The sequence below is a fragment of the Molothrus ater genome, chromosome 15, assembly GCF_012460135.2.
Source record: "Molothrus ater isolate BHLD 08-10-18 breed brown headed cowbird chromosome 15, BPBGC_Mater_1.1, whole genome shotgun sequence".
Classification (NCBI taxonomy): Eukaryota; Metazoa; Chordata; class Aves; order Passeriformes; family Icteridae; genus Molothrus; species Molothrus ater.
Genome location: NC_050492.2, coordinates 8039803 through 8057900, shown reverse-complemented (window position 1 = coordinate 8057900; position 18098 = coordinate 8039803). Strand labels below are relative to the sequence as shown.

Below are 18098 nucleotides of genomic sequence, written 5' to 3'. Positions count from 1 at the left end.
TCATAGAATACTTTACAATAAGCTTTCTGCTGTAAAAGAGAAAGAATTTGCTGAAACCAGCAATAGATTTAAATACATATGAAAAAAATCTGCCTTACCACAATCATTTCTGAGGGTTCCAATATGATACATTCGCATCCTCGCTTTCCTCCAGACTGCTTGCCAAAACTAGAGTGGGATGGAATAAAAGCAAACAAAAAGGAATGAGATGAACAGCCTATTTTACCTTTTCAGTAACAAAATAATTGGCAATGGTCCATGTTGTTAAAAAACAAAAAAAGAACAAAGAAAAATTGATGAAAACTATTGTATGAAAAAGGTAATTAGATAGTATCATTACCATAATATTTTAATTTATTAAGCATCCCTCATCACAGCCTGCTATGTAAAGTCCAAATATAAAAAATATTCTTTTGTAAAATCATTATTACTTGCAGATACTCACAACCACTCATAATACATTTCAGTTCTGACAAGAAAACCTTAGTACATTTTAATTAAACATTAAACTGGCCTTGTAAAAACAAATATACATAAATTCCAAAGATTCCAAAGTACTACTCAGCACAGAGCATCTTTAATGAGAGCTCCCTCAACTCTAGGCCACCCCTTCATCCTCCCAGCAAAGGGGGGGACAGAGAACCTCTTTTCTCACACTGAGCCTTATGACCTCTGTCTTTATGTTGCTACTTGTACCACCACAAGGACTGGGTCATGGTGCTGGGCTCTGTGTAAGTATGAAAGAACACAAATGTAACAAAGCATGATGGGCAGTGTAAGACAGCAGCCGAGGAAAGCAGCTAAAAACAACCTGATGTGCTTCAGCTCATCAACTCTAAGGAGACACCCTTCAGGACACTGAACAACTGAGGTGACTTTAGAGAAATCACCTCTGGAGAAGGCACCATGTAACCAAATCTGAGGGTGCTGGAGCTACCAGAAAAAGAGGACTGAGCTAGACACTGCTGGGGGATGTGTGGGGTGTGTAACAGACCAACAACCTCTCAAATCAATCCATCTGTCCCTGTACTGGTACCTGGAATTGAACAGATTAAGTAAGCTTGTCTTCACTCCTCATCCATCAGCCTGAGGTGGGAATGAATGCTTGACCTACTCACTCCCTGGGCACGAGGAAAAGTGATTCCACAAGCCCAGCACATAAAACAAACTCCTTGATGAGCACACAGTGGCTGGATTAGCAGTTCAGCGGTTGCAGCTGCCATGTTACAAACCCAGACTGTCAACATCAATCACATTTAGCACCCACCAGCACGTGAGATAACTGAAGAACTGGTTAATGCAAAGCAGGGATTAACGTGAGAATTAGAAGGAAGTTAAGACAAGAGTAGAGACAAATCAGTAAAAAATGGGTCAGCTTCAGCTGTTTTCACTGAGATTATGTTTAAAAAGTACATCTGAAACTTAGTACATCAGTCATGCAAGATTTGAGTTACATGCATGGTCATCTCCATGGCAAAGATCATTGAAACCACCACCACTTTATAGAGAACGCTTAAAAAGACTCATGTTTATAAACAACACTCCAAAACTTCTGTGGGATACATGCAACTATGGGAAAAGAATTTAAGGAACTGAACTGAGGCTAAAAAACTAAACTAAGCTGAAGAAGGGGAGGTTTTGATTAGATATTAGGAAGAAACTCTTCCTGTGAGGGAGGTGAGGCCCTGGCCACAGGGTGCCCAGAGAAGCTGTGGCTGCCCCATCCCTGGAAGTGTCCAAGTTCAGGCTGGATGGGGCTTGGAACAGCTGGAGGAAGGTGTCCCTGCCCACGGCAGGTGGTTGGAACCAGGTGAACTTAAATATCCTTTCCATCACAAATCATTCTGTGATTCTCCTGAAACTGTGAAGTAACTCAAGTGAAGCCTCAGATGATTGCAACAGAGAAATTATCAGTGTAATCCAGTTAGGATAAAGAATTACAATTAATAGGAGCACAGCTGCTTCCACTGTCAAGTTTTGATTTTGCTAATGGTCTACTGAAGGAAAAGAAAAAGATATTTAAATTACATGACTGCAATACAGTCATAAATGACATGACAACTAAAACTTTCTCACCCAGACCAGAGGAGCACAAGTTTCACATAGAAAACTGCCATTTTCACATTTCTATAGTAAGAAACTCAGAGTTCAAATTTTCATGCCTTCTTTCATGCTTTTTCCACACAGCATGTGATTCAGGCATGAGAGTCTTGTGTTTTGCAACACATAAAAAGAATGGCTAAAATACTCTCACTCTTACAACCGTTAATTCAGTTCAGAAAATACAGAACTATCATTTTTAATGTCAGCTCCAACACTGAGATGAACTGAAATCCATGTTAGAATTCTCTACGAGCTAAAAACCAAACTGAGACCAACTTTGCCATGGGATCATTTTCAAAAAAAAAAAAAAAAGTTAAATAACTTCTAATTCTATCCCTTATAGTGGAAAATTAAGACAAGAGATATTTTTGCAAAAACACCAAAATTATAAAGGAATTACATGCAACTAGAATTTTCAGGTTTTGTACCTTTTTAAAACCAGAAATAATAATTATCAGTTTTATGACAAAACAGATTACTACTATTGCTACATCCCCTGTAGCTAGGAAAAAGCGCCGATTTCCTGTTGCAGGTTGTTCAAGCAAAGTATTTTTGTCGTGTAACAAGATTTTATCAAACTCCTGGAGGTAAAGGAGGAGCTGTTTTCTTTTTTGTTTTGTTTTACATAAACACATTCTTCAAATTCAGCCGCTGTCCAGCCTCCCTCTGCTGATGTTGCAGCATTTGCTAATTAAGTAATGGCAGTAAACACTAATGAGGACAAGAATGGTGCTTGGGACAAAGGTCACAGTCTTGGCCCTGTCATTTCTGCTCCATCAGGCACTTTACAACAACCAAACACTTGGGAAAGGATCAGGTTCCAAAGACAAAACCCACCCAGCTAATCCTGAAGAATAAACTACTCATATTAACAAGTCAATAGGTCAAGTTTCATTATTTCCTGGTACACACCATCATGGATGGTTTATTGATTATTCCACAGCAGAGCTCCTTCCAAGGGAAGTGGCCACATATGGTTTTTCCCCCAGCCATAACTACCATTATGTCTTGAAAATACCAACTTTTAACATTCTTAATTAACATACACAACATGTTTTAGAAACATGGGTTTTAAATGTCTTAATGACTTACTACATATTTTTCCTCTAGAATACAAATATTTAGCTTCTCTATCAGTTAAGATGTTTGCTGACATCAACATACTTCCCTAATCTGCCAATTATAATCAAGGCTTCAGAACAACATTCATTGCAAAATATTTGTAAATGGAAAAGGTTCAGTTGAACAAAGCTTTGAAAATGGAGGAGTGAAACCCACTTGGGAAACAAGAGCAAGCTTTGACACAGAACATTCTTTCAAAGAAGGAACATTTCTGTGACAGCAAATTACATGGAGATACTTTTAGCTGGTGATTAAAGACCCACCCAAACCTGAACCATGCTGTTTCTCAAAAGAGAGAGCTCTGAAAAGTACATCCAATTCTGGAAGAGATGGGGCAATCTTATCTTTTGGTACTAGAAGAGAACTTTGCTGTGGCATCAAGAACACACCGAGCTGTTTGCAGGAGCTGTTATTACTCAGTATTTTGGTTTCCCAAGCTGCACCACAGACGTCCTTTCCCAGGGTCAGGTTTGCTTCCTGGAAAGGTCCAATCCAAGAAGCCCATTTCACTACTTCTGCTTACCAACATCACATCAGCTTCCCCAACCAAAAGCATTTCTCAAAAACACTACATCCTCCTGGTGTCACATGTGGCAAGATCCATAAGAAAATTGGGAAAGACTCACAAAGGTACAGCACATTCATGCTTTAGTGCTTTAAGCAGACTGGGGAAAATAATCTAATTAACAATTTAAATTAACACTGAAAGTGTAAGAAAACATGAAACTAATGTAAATTAAGCTCTACTTACAATGAAAAAATTGTCAAAGGACATACTACCACTGGTATAAACCATTGAAATTTTAAATGATTGAACAATTTAAGTGGCATTGTTAACACATGTGTGATTTAAAGATGTCTTAATGTCATTCTAAAGCTTGCCACTGCTGGAAATCTAGAAAAAAATCAGTACTATAAAACTGCACTACAATTTTTTTTATTTATTATTTTATTGTATGCTCCTGTCACTTAATATTCATCTATTTCATCTGCATCATTAATTTGCACACACTCACTCAATGGTCTGCAATGCTGTCATGGGAAAAAATAATGTCTTCCATACACCAAAGGCAGCTTTGTTTATCCTCGATTTATGGATGCCTCATTTGCAAGAAATTGTTTTTTCCTTCTAATTCACTACTACTCATAATTAAAAATGCTTAAGCAGTTGCATAATCTGAGAAGGAATGTAAGTTAAGCTGGCATGATATCCCATACCAACAACTAATGGGTGTTCAGGTTGTGGGATCAGACTGGAGCTACCAAAATGTAAAAGCCCAGGACTACAGGTAACAGCTCTGAGCCAGGCTGGACAGGCCTGGAGAATCCTGGTCTAGGGAAGTGTCCCTGCCCTTGGCAGTGGGCTGGAACTGGATGAGCTTTAAGGGCCCTTCCAACTCAAACCAGTCTGTGATTCTGTGACAGTCCTTGGTTCATCTGTCCCTTTTCCACTGTGTGATTTGCTCACCTCTCTGCAACTGCAGAGCACCTCAGAAGTGCAGGCACCTGAGTATGTGCCTGACTGCAATGACACAGGGAATAGAATAAAATTAATAAAATTAATCACTGGAGGGACCCTTCTGTACCTGAGAATACTCCCATTTCACTCTCATGCTCACTCCCCAGAAGAGGAAGGTGTTAAAACGTCTTTAAGGTACTGGACCTTACTTTTATAAAGTAGACTATTTAGAAACTCCTCCAATGTAACATATTTTGAATGTAGCCCTTGAAACAGGATGAGCACAAACACAGCTTTCTGAACACAAATGTTCTGAAAATTCTCATATCCAGCTGTTCCACAACCTGAGTATTTGGTGATGAAGTACATCTGGAATGGCAAAACTGGTGAATTTAAGCAACAGCCATCACATTTTAGTCAAACACTTCCTGATATCAATATGCTCAAGTTTTTCAATACTGATAGCTTCTTATTCTTCATTACTCAGAATATCATACATACATTAAAGGTAAAAACACAGCCTGTCCTGAAGAGCTTTCAGCCTACAAACAGATGGAGACTGAGACTGTCTAATGTGTTTCAACACTAATCAGCAAGCATCTTCAAATTTACAATATTCTACTACATCCTGAAACAATATTTTCAGATATTTCAGACATCAAAGCTCTCAATGGCAGGATGTCAGGCACTTCATGTTCTGTATTTTCCAGGAAGTGTAAAATCATAACATTATCCTGTCTGTGAAAATTGGTGTCAATAATGCACAGTTATCTGTGACTGTCAATAAAGCTACCTGCAGGAGTTTTACTGCAGTAATACTCAGTACTGTATTACACGTACAACAGGGCCAGGGCCCTGATATACCAGTTTATCAAGATAACAAGCAAAGAGTTTGCAGGTATTTTGTTTTTATGAATATAGCTGTCTCTCAAACTGCCTGTCTGCCTGTCAGGCTGCTTTTAGGCACATAATGATGAAGATAAATTGTACTCGCCACTGCAAAGTGAATCCCACGACCCCACTTATCCAGTAACCTGGATGCATTTCTTCCATGCAAAAAGATTTTGTACAGAAAGGCACAACTGGGCCTGGAAGAGACAAGATGCATAAGGAATAAATACGTTGTTTGGTTGGTTTTTTAACAGATGAAAATGTGACTTTGTGCAGCTATAGGGGGCTACAAGGGTATATAGTGACAGGACAAGGGAGAATGGTTCTAAGCTGACCTAAGTAGGTTAGATAAGACATTAGGAAGAAATTCTTTACTAAAGGGTGGGGAGACCCTGGCACAGCTTGCCAGGGAAGCTGTGGCTGCCCCATCCCTGGAAGTGTTCAAGGCCAGGCTGAGTGGGGCTTGGAGCAATCTGGGATTCTGGGAGGTGCTCCTGCTTATGGCAGAGAGTTGGAATGAGATTAGATTTAAGGTCCCTTCCAACCAAAACCATTCTGTGATGCTATGAAAAGCATTTTTTTTTCCTCTCCTTGCAGAGCATCTATTGTGCAGAACAGTCGCTCCAGCAAACCCCCGGATATTGACTGCAAAGTTGCTGTTGGTCAGATCCAAGATAAAATGCATTCTGTTACCAATGAATGTACCACACAAGTATACTAATGGCTGGAATAACCATTAGTATTATTAAACACCAATCTAATTACTCTAAAAATGTAATTTAATATTTAAATTTATTTGTCATTGTTCGGGAAACAACACTGAGGGAAAACCCATGAAGTTGCACAACAGGCATTAACAGCCACAGGGACTGTGGATAGAAAAGTCAGGATCTGCCCTTCCTGCACTGCCCTTATGACACAGAAGAACACTCCACATCAAAATCCTCACAGGAATAATTTGTTTTTCTTGGCATCTCCGTGGAGGTCTCAATTTCACTAGATTTGTCTCAGCCCAGCCATGATCTGGAGAATGGGGCTAGCTGGTGGGGAGTTGCCAGAGGCTCACAGCTGCAGCAGGAGCCTCACAGCAGCTGCTGAACAGCCCCAAATGTCCCTATTTGTGAAAAAGGACAAGGAGATGGGGAAAAAGGTCCATCAGTACGGATCAAAAGTTTCAGCAAATGCAAGTGGCAGAGTTTATGAGATATCATATGCTGTGCAAGTCCTGAGCTCTTCAAAGTAACTTCATTAGAAAAATGTTATAATACTTAACTCCATCAGGAAATGGTTTAAAGGAAACCAGACACCACAAGATACATGGCTGAATGCAAAATACCTATTTCAATTAATGCTCAGTCATCAAAACCCATTTCTGCATTAGCTCTCAATAACAACATTTAGCAGGTTTATCTCTTAAGCCTGCTGAAGTTCTAATTGGAAATTATTTTGGAGGCTGTATAACATGCTACTCAATTTGCAGGCTGCAAGCTCAAGATCTCTGTATTAATTACTTTATACACTGAACATGACAACCCTTTGAGGAAGCCTGTGTCTCACCTACCACTTTCTGTGCAGACTTCCAGCTATTCCAGATCATGGGATTGTGAAGTCTTAGTAAAATTTTATTTTAGTTATAAACAAACCATACATGACCCCTTCCCTTCTAATTTCCTTTCTCTTGCACTTAAGTTTAGCCAACAAAAAAACTCTGTGGCACAATCAGCATCCCTTGCAGTCCACAAAATTTCTAAAGGGTAGCTGCTGTAAGGAACCATGAATAGACCAAAAGGAAATTATTGGTGCAGGGGAAATACGGACAAGATTATTCAGCCATATAATTGAGACAGGTCAGAACAGTCTTTTTTCATTTTTTGACTTTCTTAGAAGCTTAGTCTATATCAAACAAGATGCACTATGTACTCTTAGTCTGCAGCATCTTCCCAGCCCTTACTCAACACCAGCACGCCCAATATACTTCAGGAGAGCAGGACACAGCTTCTCACTGGTGAGCTGCCTCTTCTCATCCACATTCCCTTTTCCCTCCGAGTATTTTCATGCCAGCACTAGCTCTGCCAGAAGAATTTAAATCTGAACAACTCTATCTGAATTAATTAGTTTTACAAATACATTTATTGGTAGCATTCCCAAGTTGTTGCTTCACTTACTGGCTGTCAGGCAATGCTACAAGTTACAGCCACCACTTAACAGAACCATCCAAGGAAAACATCACCTCATCCAGAGCCACAAATTAACTGAATAACCACTGCTTTTATCCTGTGCTCAGTACTAAATCTCTCAGACTTGCTAAGCAGAGGGATGTAAGCCTGAAGCTCCCTTTAAGAGAGCAGAGAAAATCATCCACAACAGTTAGCTGGGAAGAGCTTTCCAGTGTGAAGCAAACATACACTCAGAGTATTGTATTGCAATATTTAGTCACACAGTAAGAAACTTAAATCCTAATTATGGCAACAATTACCACAATTCAGAACCTTACTGGCAAGTGCCAGTTGGTCAGAAATTAGGTTTACTGTATGGCAGCAGGGGACTGGCACACATGGATCCAGATCATGGGATCTGAGGGAGGAAAAACACTGTTCACACTCCAGGCATTGGGACTGGGATGGAGATGAGGAAGAGGAAGAACAGAGCTTGAGGAGCACTGTGACAGAGCTTGGATACAGCAGGTGCAGTCCAAGCAGAAGCAGTATTCAAGTTAAACCTGAAAAGGAAGAATCAGGGGACAAAAATACCTTGCACTGTCAGAAGCTGGGAGTACAGGAGCTCTGAGCCACTCGTTTACTTTTGCAGCAAATGGTACAAATTCACAAATATTTGCAGAAAGCTGCCCTACAGGCTTCAGAAGCAAAACTGATCTGACTTTAGATAGTGCATTTGAGGTATAAATATGTTTGAGAACAAAGTTACATACATTTAAATTATGACATTTTGTTAATCTTTAAATTCTTCAAATTGCAAATCTCTAATCTCTCATTCTTACTTTCCATCACTGACAGTGCTGTAGAAGCACAGTATTTTCTGTGCTTCTGGCACTTTACACACAATAGATGTAAACACTATTAACAGCCACTATTAAGTCACAGTCAGTTGCATAAAAATACTGTTACTCACAAATACTACTACAAAACAAGCTAAAATAATTTCAACCCAAGCTGTTGATCATGATGCAAAAATGGAGTTCCTCTTTTATTATGACCATTTTCTTGATCTAAGCATTTGGGTCTTCTCCTTTTACTAAAGAAAAGAGAAATAGCTAATTGAGTCATTGATGCATCTACACTTCTCATGAAAAGACACCACACAACCACAAGGCCATTTCAAATAAAGCAGTTGTTTTTAGCCAAGCAATGCACTACATGAGTAGAACAATGATTCCAATTTTCTCCACTTGAGAGATTTGGGAAGGACAGGGAAAAGAGAAGTGTTTGTTTTACAATGACTACATCTTGAATGTTTCAAGAGTTTGTATTTTTCCCTTGGAGGTTCAATTCTCACAGCTGTAGGAGGCTGTCAGCCACATAATTGGCTTCAAAAGTTCCTCCAGGTCCTTGATACATCTCCTATGGCTAATCTTGCTGTGAGTAATCTCCTTCAAATATCCTGTTCACATGAATTATCTTCATTAACAAGTAAGGTTAACACAAAACCTCTTTAACTTGCTGACATGATTTTCCTTCCACAAATCCGACAATCCTGTTCTTTTACTCCAGCCATCACTTTCATGTTAGAAGCAAATTCTTCTCCTCCTATGCCAAATCTATTAACAAATCCATTCTCCAGGCAATAGGGTAATCAAGATTATGCCATCCCTGTACCTGACTGATCTGCATCTTAGCTTAAAAATCTCGCAGGGCTTCTCTCATCATGAGCATCAGTGTCAGAATATTGAATAGATTTACTGTGCCTGGATGCAAGCTTTACTCCTCCAATTTTTAAACCAATTTCTGAATGACAACTTGAATACAAGTTCATCAAGTCAATATAAAAGCCCTTTTCAAGCACAGTGAGCCCCAGGTTCCATCAAATACTTAGACAAAGTTAATAAAGCAGTAACTGCCCACCTCCTTATGTTTTCAAGGGGCTAAGCCTCTTTCAGGCTGGATTCCACAGAATATTTTATTTCAAAGAGTTCTGCAGAAAAAAAATAGGATTTCCCAAACCTCTCATAGGCAGTGGATGAAAGGGGGCAGGCAAAAAGCAGGATAGCATCTTCTCCAGGTTAAGTTCACAGTTGTTTACTACAGTGTCCTCCTATCCATCAAGGTAATCACAGGGCAGATGACAGAAAAAGGACAAGTACTGTGAGGATATACCAGCAAACAGTTATTAAGCCATAACCACCTTCCACTGGCTATGATTATTTATGGAGACTGCAAGGATTTCACTAACAATCAATTGTAACAGCAGTTTCCTATATAATTGTTATCATATAATTAATGCTGGGCAGTTAGTTTCTAGTGCAATGCTGAATTCTGAAAAATGATTGCATGGATAAAGCAATATCCCACACAGCATACTCTCCCATAAAGTTTATTTCACAAACATATTACAGGTCTAGGATCATATACACATCAGGCAAAGAGAACATGGCAGCAAGTTATCCTTGTTTTGTGTGACACAGAATAGCTCTGTAATATCTGAGGCAATTAGAATAAAGACAATATTGTGCTTTTCTATACATGTGTGGTTAAGCCTCCATTCAGAATGACTGACATAATCAGGAACATGGTGGGGACAAAGAATAAAGAGCGACATTAAGTATTACTTCAAATGTAATTAAAATGCTGCTAACTACAATTATGAAAGAAAACTACTAACTTATCCAAGGCACTATTTAATATGAAATTAGCCTGTGTCTGATGACTGCAGTTCCCTCAACTAGAAATATGACATATAAGGTATTCCAAACAGGGAAAGTAACTGAAATTTACCCCACTCTACTGAAGAAAAAACACATTCTATTTTATGCATGAAGATGACTGTATTTCAAACAAAAAGGAAGTGAGCTGAACACCCTAGACACCTATCAGGAGTCCATTCTCTTCCTTTCCACATGATCTCACCATCTAAGGACACAGAACATCCCAGGAACCACCCTTTATAGCTGTAACCTGCCAGCAGCTCCATCTAACAGATGACCCTTTCACCACCCTCATTATCCATAATAAATGTAGCTGTAATCCTGTGAATTAACTACAACAGGTCGACTTTGCTTTTGTCTTTTTTAAGGCACAAGAAACCTTACAAGCAATGGTGCTTGTTAAGTGACTTACTCCAGGTTTTGCAAAACATTGATTTTAGAGAGTTTTTATGCAAATACCAGCATGCCATGTCCTCACTGCTGGTACTCCTGAACTTATAATTGACTCATCATAGCATGATTTTGGTTGAAAGGGACCTTAAAGCACATCTTGTTCCACCCCCCTGCCATAGGCAAGGACACCTCCCATTAGACAAGATTGCTCCAAGCCCCATCCAAATTGGCTTTGAACTTCCAGGGATGGGGCAGCCACAGCTTCTCTGGACAATTTCACTCAATGACCTTCAGTCACTCAAGGAGCATTAAGTGTTTAATATCCAGCCTAAATTAACTGAGTTTAAAAATCCAGTCCTGTATGTTTTTACTAGTACATACTATCAAATTCAAGTGTTCAGAAATGAATGTAAGCTGGAGTTGGCCTTAAGTCTGTGCACTCATGGTCAGCTCATGCTGAGTCAAGTGAAACACAGTGAAATAAAAATGAGTGATGTGCAAGGTCAAGCAGAGTATTACTCTGGGTACTCAGGGCATTACTTGCCCAAGTTCAGCTCAAGTCTAATAATGTGCTTCAGTGAAAGCATGTCAGTGCTCACTGTGTCTCAGCCCCAGGACACAGACGGGCTCCTGGCACAAGCTCTCCACAGCTGATGCTGCTGGCCCCTTCTTGCTTCGCATAAAAATCATATGTGCCATTAAATACAGCTCTGACCAAATGGCAGCAGCTATGTGATCTGCAGTCATATTTTTGTGACAGGGAACTCTATCCAGAACAGTCACACAGCACAGATTATTCAAAGAGACCCCATGGTAATAAGCTGACTACAAATTCTCTTACAAAGTTAAAAAGCCAAGCTAGATTGAGTGCAGTATTACACAAAGAAATTTCAACATGCAGAAGAAGTCTGAGAACATTTAAATTGAATTGGCTGAACATTTATTTCACTACCATACTTTAGAAAAAACAAAATTATGAAATTATTTTAAAATTCTTTAAAAATTACAGTAACACAAGTACATAGGAAGCGTTTACTAAAAAGAAAAACTTGCCTTAAATAACAACAACTCTATTTTACCTACCTGCAAGGTGGCAAAAACATTGAATCCTTCATGAGCACAGATCCAGAAAGCAGGATATACCAGCATCTTGCAATAGTTTCTGAACTGTAAGAAAAGAAATCACTGATATACACTACCCCTTGCAGCACCTTAGAATTATGTTATTCAAAATAACATAATTCTATTATTATGTTATTTTAGAATATGTTAGAATTATGTTATTCAAAATATTATTGTCGTAAAATAAATGATTTATTGTTCTACCAGTTTAATATAAGAACCTGGGAACTCCAACTGGACTAGGATTTTTTTTTTAAACATTCACATAAGGGCTGTTTCTTATACTTAATTTTGACATTTAACTCAGCTTAAAAATTTACTTTATTAAAATGAAATTTTAATGAAAACATTTTATTCCAGTGAAAGTATACACAAAGGCTGTAAATACAGGACAGCACACAAGCCCACACACAGATATTGACCTGCTCTTGGAGCAGGTGTGTGTCACACATACCCACCACACCAACGAGCAGGTGGCATCTCATTTAGACTTGGGTGTTTTAGACTTGGGTGTGCTGGAAGCTGTGCCTTATACAGAAAGCTAGGATTAGCTGTGAGATGATAAATATGCCCTAAGCAATGCTAAAATATGAGAGAAATAAAAGTATATATTCCTCCCAGGAAGAACCTAGAGAACTGTAAGCTAAAATACCAATTTTTGCAGTGTAAAGTGATGGGGTTTGAGCTCCAGGCCTCTCCAGCACAGGCTGCTCTGTGCAGGCAGTGCCAGCTCCAGGGATACAGTGCCACCTACTGAGCTGAGTGTCACCAGACTGCAGAGGGGACAGTGCCTGCCCTGGCACCTGGTGTCACTGACACACACACACACACACCCCCCACTGCTGTCATGGGCACCTCTCAAACGCCAACACCGCCCTGCTGCCACAACCACCTCGGCCAAAGCTTCCAGCCAACTACTGACAAGGACTGAAAAGCAAATGACATAGAACAACATGCAAACATTGGGTTTGCCCACATTTCTGCAGAAGAACTCCAACAAGTGCTGTGTACTCACCAAAAGAGAACTTGGTTGCCCTTGTACCTCTCATAGCGGGCGCTTGACGACATTATTCTGAGGGAGGAGGAAGAGAAGTTTAAATTCAATTTTAATCCTCAAAGATCATAAGACATTAATCACTGCATTTCAGTAGAAGCACTTTCAGGCTCTAAGACCACAAATTCAACTATTTCTTTTGTTCTAAACAAAGGATGTGCTTAACTGGAAAATTCAAATTATTACGGTGCTCTTCATTATCCAAATAGATAATATACAGCATGTTTTCCAAGTGTTTAAATCACTCCCACACATTGGAATTACCCATAGCAACAGAACTGAAGGAACTAAAATACTTCCAAAGCACTTTTTGTGCTTTGTTGGCCTTCCATTTTATGGATTCTGAGACCATCAGAATGTCTGAAGCATTAAAAAGCTTTTGTAATCTGGAGTTAAGACAGAGTACTGTCTACACAGTAGACAAATGGGAGGCAAACAGGAGTAAGCTCTGCCTTCCTTCTTAAAAGAGCTAACTAGTTTAGATTCTGTGCCATATTATGGCAGTGACTTAACTCAGCAATGGATTTGGCCAATGCTCTGCCACCTCAAACTGCAGGCAGACAAAAGCTCTGCTTAGCTCCACAAAAATGTGGATGTCATAGATGTAAGTGTATTAAAAAACACAAACTGCAGAGTACTTCACCTTAGCTGATGTTCCCTGAAGTGTGATAGTATGTCCAGCCCATGAAGGAAAGAATAGATAGTATTCAAGTCCTAAAAAAAAACCAAAAAAAAAAACCACATAAGCAATCTCATTCACATCTAATCACTCAGTGTTACTTTTCAGATTCTGCACTAAGTTATACAGAAGTATATAAAGCCCAGACAAATAGATACGTCAGGACACACACAGACTTGAAGAACCCTGTCTACACTTGAGCTGTGGCAGTGAAAAGAGTGAAGTGCAACTGATGCATAACCACTGACCTGAAAAAAAAGATTTATTAAAAATATTTCTGAAATTATTATTTATGTGAATGGATACAGCAGCAAGCAACACATGGAATAAGACAAATAGAGCAGGCCAGTTCACCCAAGGTCAAAAATTGTTGAAACCTTCTAAGATCTCTTTAAAGAAGGAATTTTTCAAAACCAGTGAAAAACCTAAGCCACTATATAGGATGCAGAGAAGCACCAGAGTACCTTTTCATAGCAAAGGGGTTATACTTAGATGGGAAAAAACTCTTTCATGTCCACCTGAGACCTAGCTGGCAGGCCCACTACAAACTACACCATCCTACTGCCTCTCTTGCTCAGCCCAGTCCATGTCTGGAGGGAACACCAAAAAGTACCCCAAAATACTCTTTGGCAAAGATGAAAACAATAAAGCTTTAGAGGTCTCTCACTCCTACTGCCACTAGTCAACATCACATCAGTGTCACTAACAACCACAGAAACAAATGTATTAAAACATGAAGATTATTTTGCTTTATGAACTGAACTTTACATGGAAGCTGTAATTAGGAGATACAGCTGTTTAAACCTCTCACCAGACAGAATCCTCTTCAGTCACAAAAATATCTGTGCTGATGGTGCAGACCACATGGCAGGGAACAGCTCACTAGGGCCATTCAGCACTTAATTTACTGTCCTGAACAGGTGGGCTGTTAGAGCCAAATACACACACAACAAAATCATTATACACCACAGGGCAGTCTCTCCTCTTGGCCTTGGGAGGTATGTTCTGAATTTTCAAGTGCTGCATTTATCCACTGTTTACATAAGATAAATCAATATGAATGCTGGCCTCAGAATTTACAATGGATTTACTTCAGAAAAGTTCTTTGGCTCCACAGTCCATGTTTAGCACTATAACTGATATGGACTGTTGTATCAAATGAAAGGTCAGACATAATTGCAGACCATGTAAAACCAATAAAACTCTGATTTTTTTTTTATTTAAATGTCATTACCAAATCCCATTAAAATTAAACAGAAGGCCTGAATTTGTAGCACATTTACAAAGCACTCATTTCACACAATCCAATCTCATTTTAATCATCCAAAGCTGCCACAAACACGTTTTTGTTAGTGAAGCCATCCTGGAGCACCAGCTATGGACAGACTCCAAGCACACCACAGCCTGTCAGAGGTGGGCACCTGGCAGCCAAAGGGTCATTTCACATAACCAACAGCTCCATTTCTGAGCTTTTCCTGTTTCTGAGCAGGGAACTACCTCAACTTCTCCACCTGAAAGCATCAGGCATAGAAATGCAGCAACTACATACTCAGACCATACAGTGGCTTAGCAGTTAATAATGTCTGCCTCTCCCAGGCCAAAAGAAGAATACACACAATTCCTGTGAAAGCTGGGTAGCCAGAAAAGAATCAGTATTTGGTATTAAAATTAAAGCTGAATTTTTAAATTCTTCATAAGTCATTGTGTCTATATAGGTCTTCCTACATTTTCCAGTACTTTTTCACATAACTGGGACTAAGATGTAACAGAACATCTTGACAATGTTTTAGATAAGCAGTTCTGTAGTTATGAGTTACAGAAAACTGTAAGCAGAACAAGAGCCTATGTTCCCCTTTTAATCACAAAGTTTTTAACTTCTGCATATGAAAAATGACCACATCCTGACTTGTAAACTATTCTCTACAACTCCCCAGAATGCAGAGGCCCCTTTGCAGGCTCCCTCAGCCTGGAGTGACTCCTGCACTCCACCTGCAGCACACAGGCCTGCTGTACTGATCCACTGAAGAGCCTGATGATCAAACAGTTGGCAAATATAAGAGAGAAACATTTGCTTAAAGGGATACATGTCTGGAAAGCATCCCCCAAGTCCAACCTCATCTGTTGAGCAGCAGCAGCAGCAGCAGAGGGAACAGCTGAGCAGAGCACAGCACAGAGAAGGCAAAGGCTCCTATTCCTTCACCCAGGAAAAGGGATTTAACTTACACTGCCCACTACTGCTGCTCTAATGCTGATAAATAACAAACTGCATGATAAATGTAACTCACTACCCAGCCAGGTGATGCATCAACAAGCTAAACACATTGGCTACTCACACAGCAGTTTCTACAGGTGGTTTTAAATCAGGATCTGTACTGCTTTCTCTAAAAATACCTGACTTTCAAAGCAAGCCCCTCTTCCCAGTCATGCAGAGAAGGTGATTCTGGGTGCCACTGAGCAAAAGAACAACTCAGCAATCTCCTGGGAAGGGCTGCAAGTTGCCTCTTTCTGCCAGTACCTCGAATATACCCATCCAATCCGCTTTCCATGTCTTGGTAGAAAGCCTTTTTTGCTTGTTTAAATATATACAACCAGGTAGAATTCCTCCTCTCCCTCAGGTGCCACTTCAGATTCTAACACAGGAGGGTATAGTACATGCAATGCATATATCCCAGGTTTTCCAATAAAATGAAAATTACCATTACCTATGTTTTCTCTATACTGCCAACTCATTTCAGACTAAGTGCTTAAAATAGCACTAAAATTACATTTCACATACTGTATTTAGAGTCTCATTCTATGTTTTTGCCAGCAAAGAACATCAATTAATCTGAGGGTGGCTGGACATGGGCAGGGGCTGTGGCCACCTCGTGGACAGAGGCTGAAATCCAGCTGCACCACGCTCCCAAAAATCCTCCTCCAACAGAGCTGAAAGCACTTTTTTCTCTAACTCAAAGTTTACAATAGCTTCTAATATGATTTTCAGTTTTATTTTTAAAAACATATTTATTTCACCACAGCAGTTAGAAACAGAGGACAAGCATAACTTCAGTACAAAGGGCAGAGATCATTTTCACAGATACTTTCTGATACTCACTAAGAAAACTGATCCCAAAGGGCAACATTCAGCATCATATCAGCAGAACACAAAACATTTGCTTGAATTTCACAGCCCCTTTCCACATCCTTCCTTGTAATCTCTTTACTTACTTTTTTCTGTCAAAATCCAACTGAGACACAACTATTGATGAAACACAATTTCTCCACATGCTCTAAGCTAATGAACAAGGTCAGTATGAATTTATTTTGCAATCTTTTCTTCAGAGCTCCTCATCAGCTGAAATAATAGCTGAAACTGAAGCACAGGATCTACCTGTAAATGCTATGCCCTCAACAAATTATTCAATCTCTGACAGAAAACAACCTTGACTAAGGTTATTTACAGAGAAATTAACTCACATTATCTATTCAACTAGGTAAAACTGCAGCTCCAGCAACTCAAGGGAATGTGGGAAACTGAGCAAAGAGTAATCAGGCAGTTGTTAACCCTGTGAGAAAGGAGATTTTCTATACCATAGAGAGGAAACATGAACACTGCAACTGCAGTGATCCTGCACCAAGCCGCCCGGTACAGATCATTCCTTGCCTCCAGTTCTCACAGCAGATGTGTTTAAAAAAAGCAGAGGACATCTGTGTCTTCAGATTCTTCCCATGACAGAAGAGACTGTATGAAACAACCTGGGCTTGAGCAGCCGTGCAGGAAGCAGGGGATGCTCTGCGGATGGCGCTGTTATCACAGCAGTGTGGTCAGCAGCAGCCTCAGCTGCTTGCAGCACCAGATTTATCAGCTCCAGCACACACAGACTTCCAGCAAAAAGCTTAACCAGCTGCTCAAGCAAAGGTGGTATAAAAACACAGAGATTTTAGTAACAATACCATGTTATATAAATATATATTCTTTTGTGGTAACATCCTCATCCCAATATAGTTAGAAGGGAGCCATCTGAATACCCAGACCACTTCTCATTTTCCCTGCCAGATGCTAACTCTCAGAGATACCACAGGAGGGGAAAATAAAAGAAGCATCAACTAAAATCTCACTATACAAAAGTAAAGCCACCAGCTAACTACCACCATCACTCACTTATCCCAACACATTTCTTGAAAATAATTCACTCCTATTTTTTATTGCAAAGATGGAGAAATATTAGTTTCTTAATTGTTAAGATGTAACTTTTTAAAATAAAGAAGTAACTACAGTCAGCCAGAAAAAATCATCAGAAAAATATAATCCAAACTCAAAGTTGCTGAGGAAGTGGTGGTCACCCTTAAGTTTCATTATTGGCATCTTTTTAAAATATGACCAAGATCTCAATGCTTCTGAAAAAGCACCAACAGC

At 39.5% G+C, this 18098-nt stretch overlaps 1 protein-coding gene across 11 annotated transcripts in view; it reads right to left on the bottom strand.

Moving 5' to 3' along the window:
- The window catches only part of RAPGEF6 (Rap guanine nucleotide exchange factor 6), a 122110-nt gene that overhangs the window by 83183 nt on the left and 20829 nt on the right, over positions 1 to 18098 (bottom strand). For all 11 annotated transcript variants that reach the window (XM_036391432.2, XM_036391441.2, XM_036391436.2 and 8 more), the window contains exons 2-5: positions 13667 to 13737; positions 12985 to 13041; positions 11931 to 12014; positions 99 to 168 (exon numbers count right to left, since the gene is read on the bottom strand). In XM_036391432.2, coding sequence (XP_036247325.1) covers positions 99 to 168; positions 11931 to 12014; positions 12985 to 13041; positions 13667 to 13737 — 282 coding nt within the window. The remainder of the gene's footprint in view (positions 1 to 98; positions 169 to 11930; positions 12015 to 12984; positions 13042 to 13666; positions 13738 to 18098) is intronic.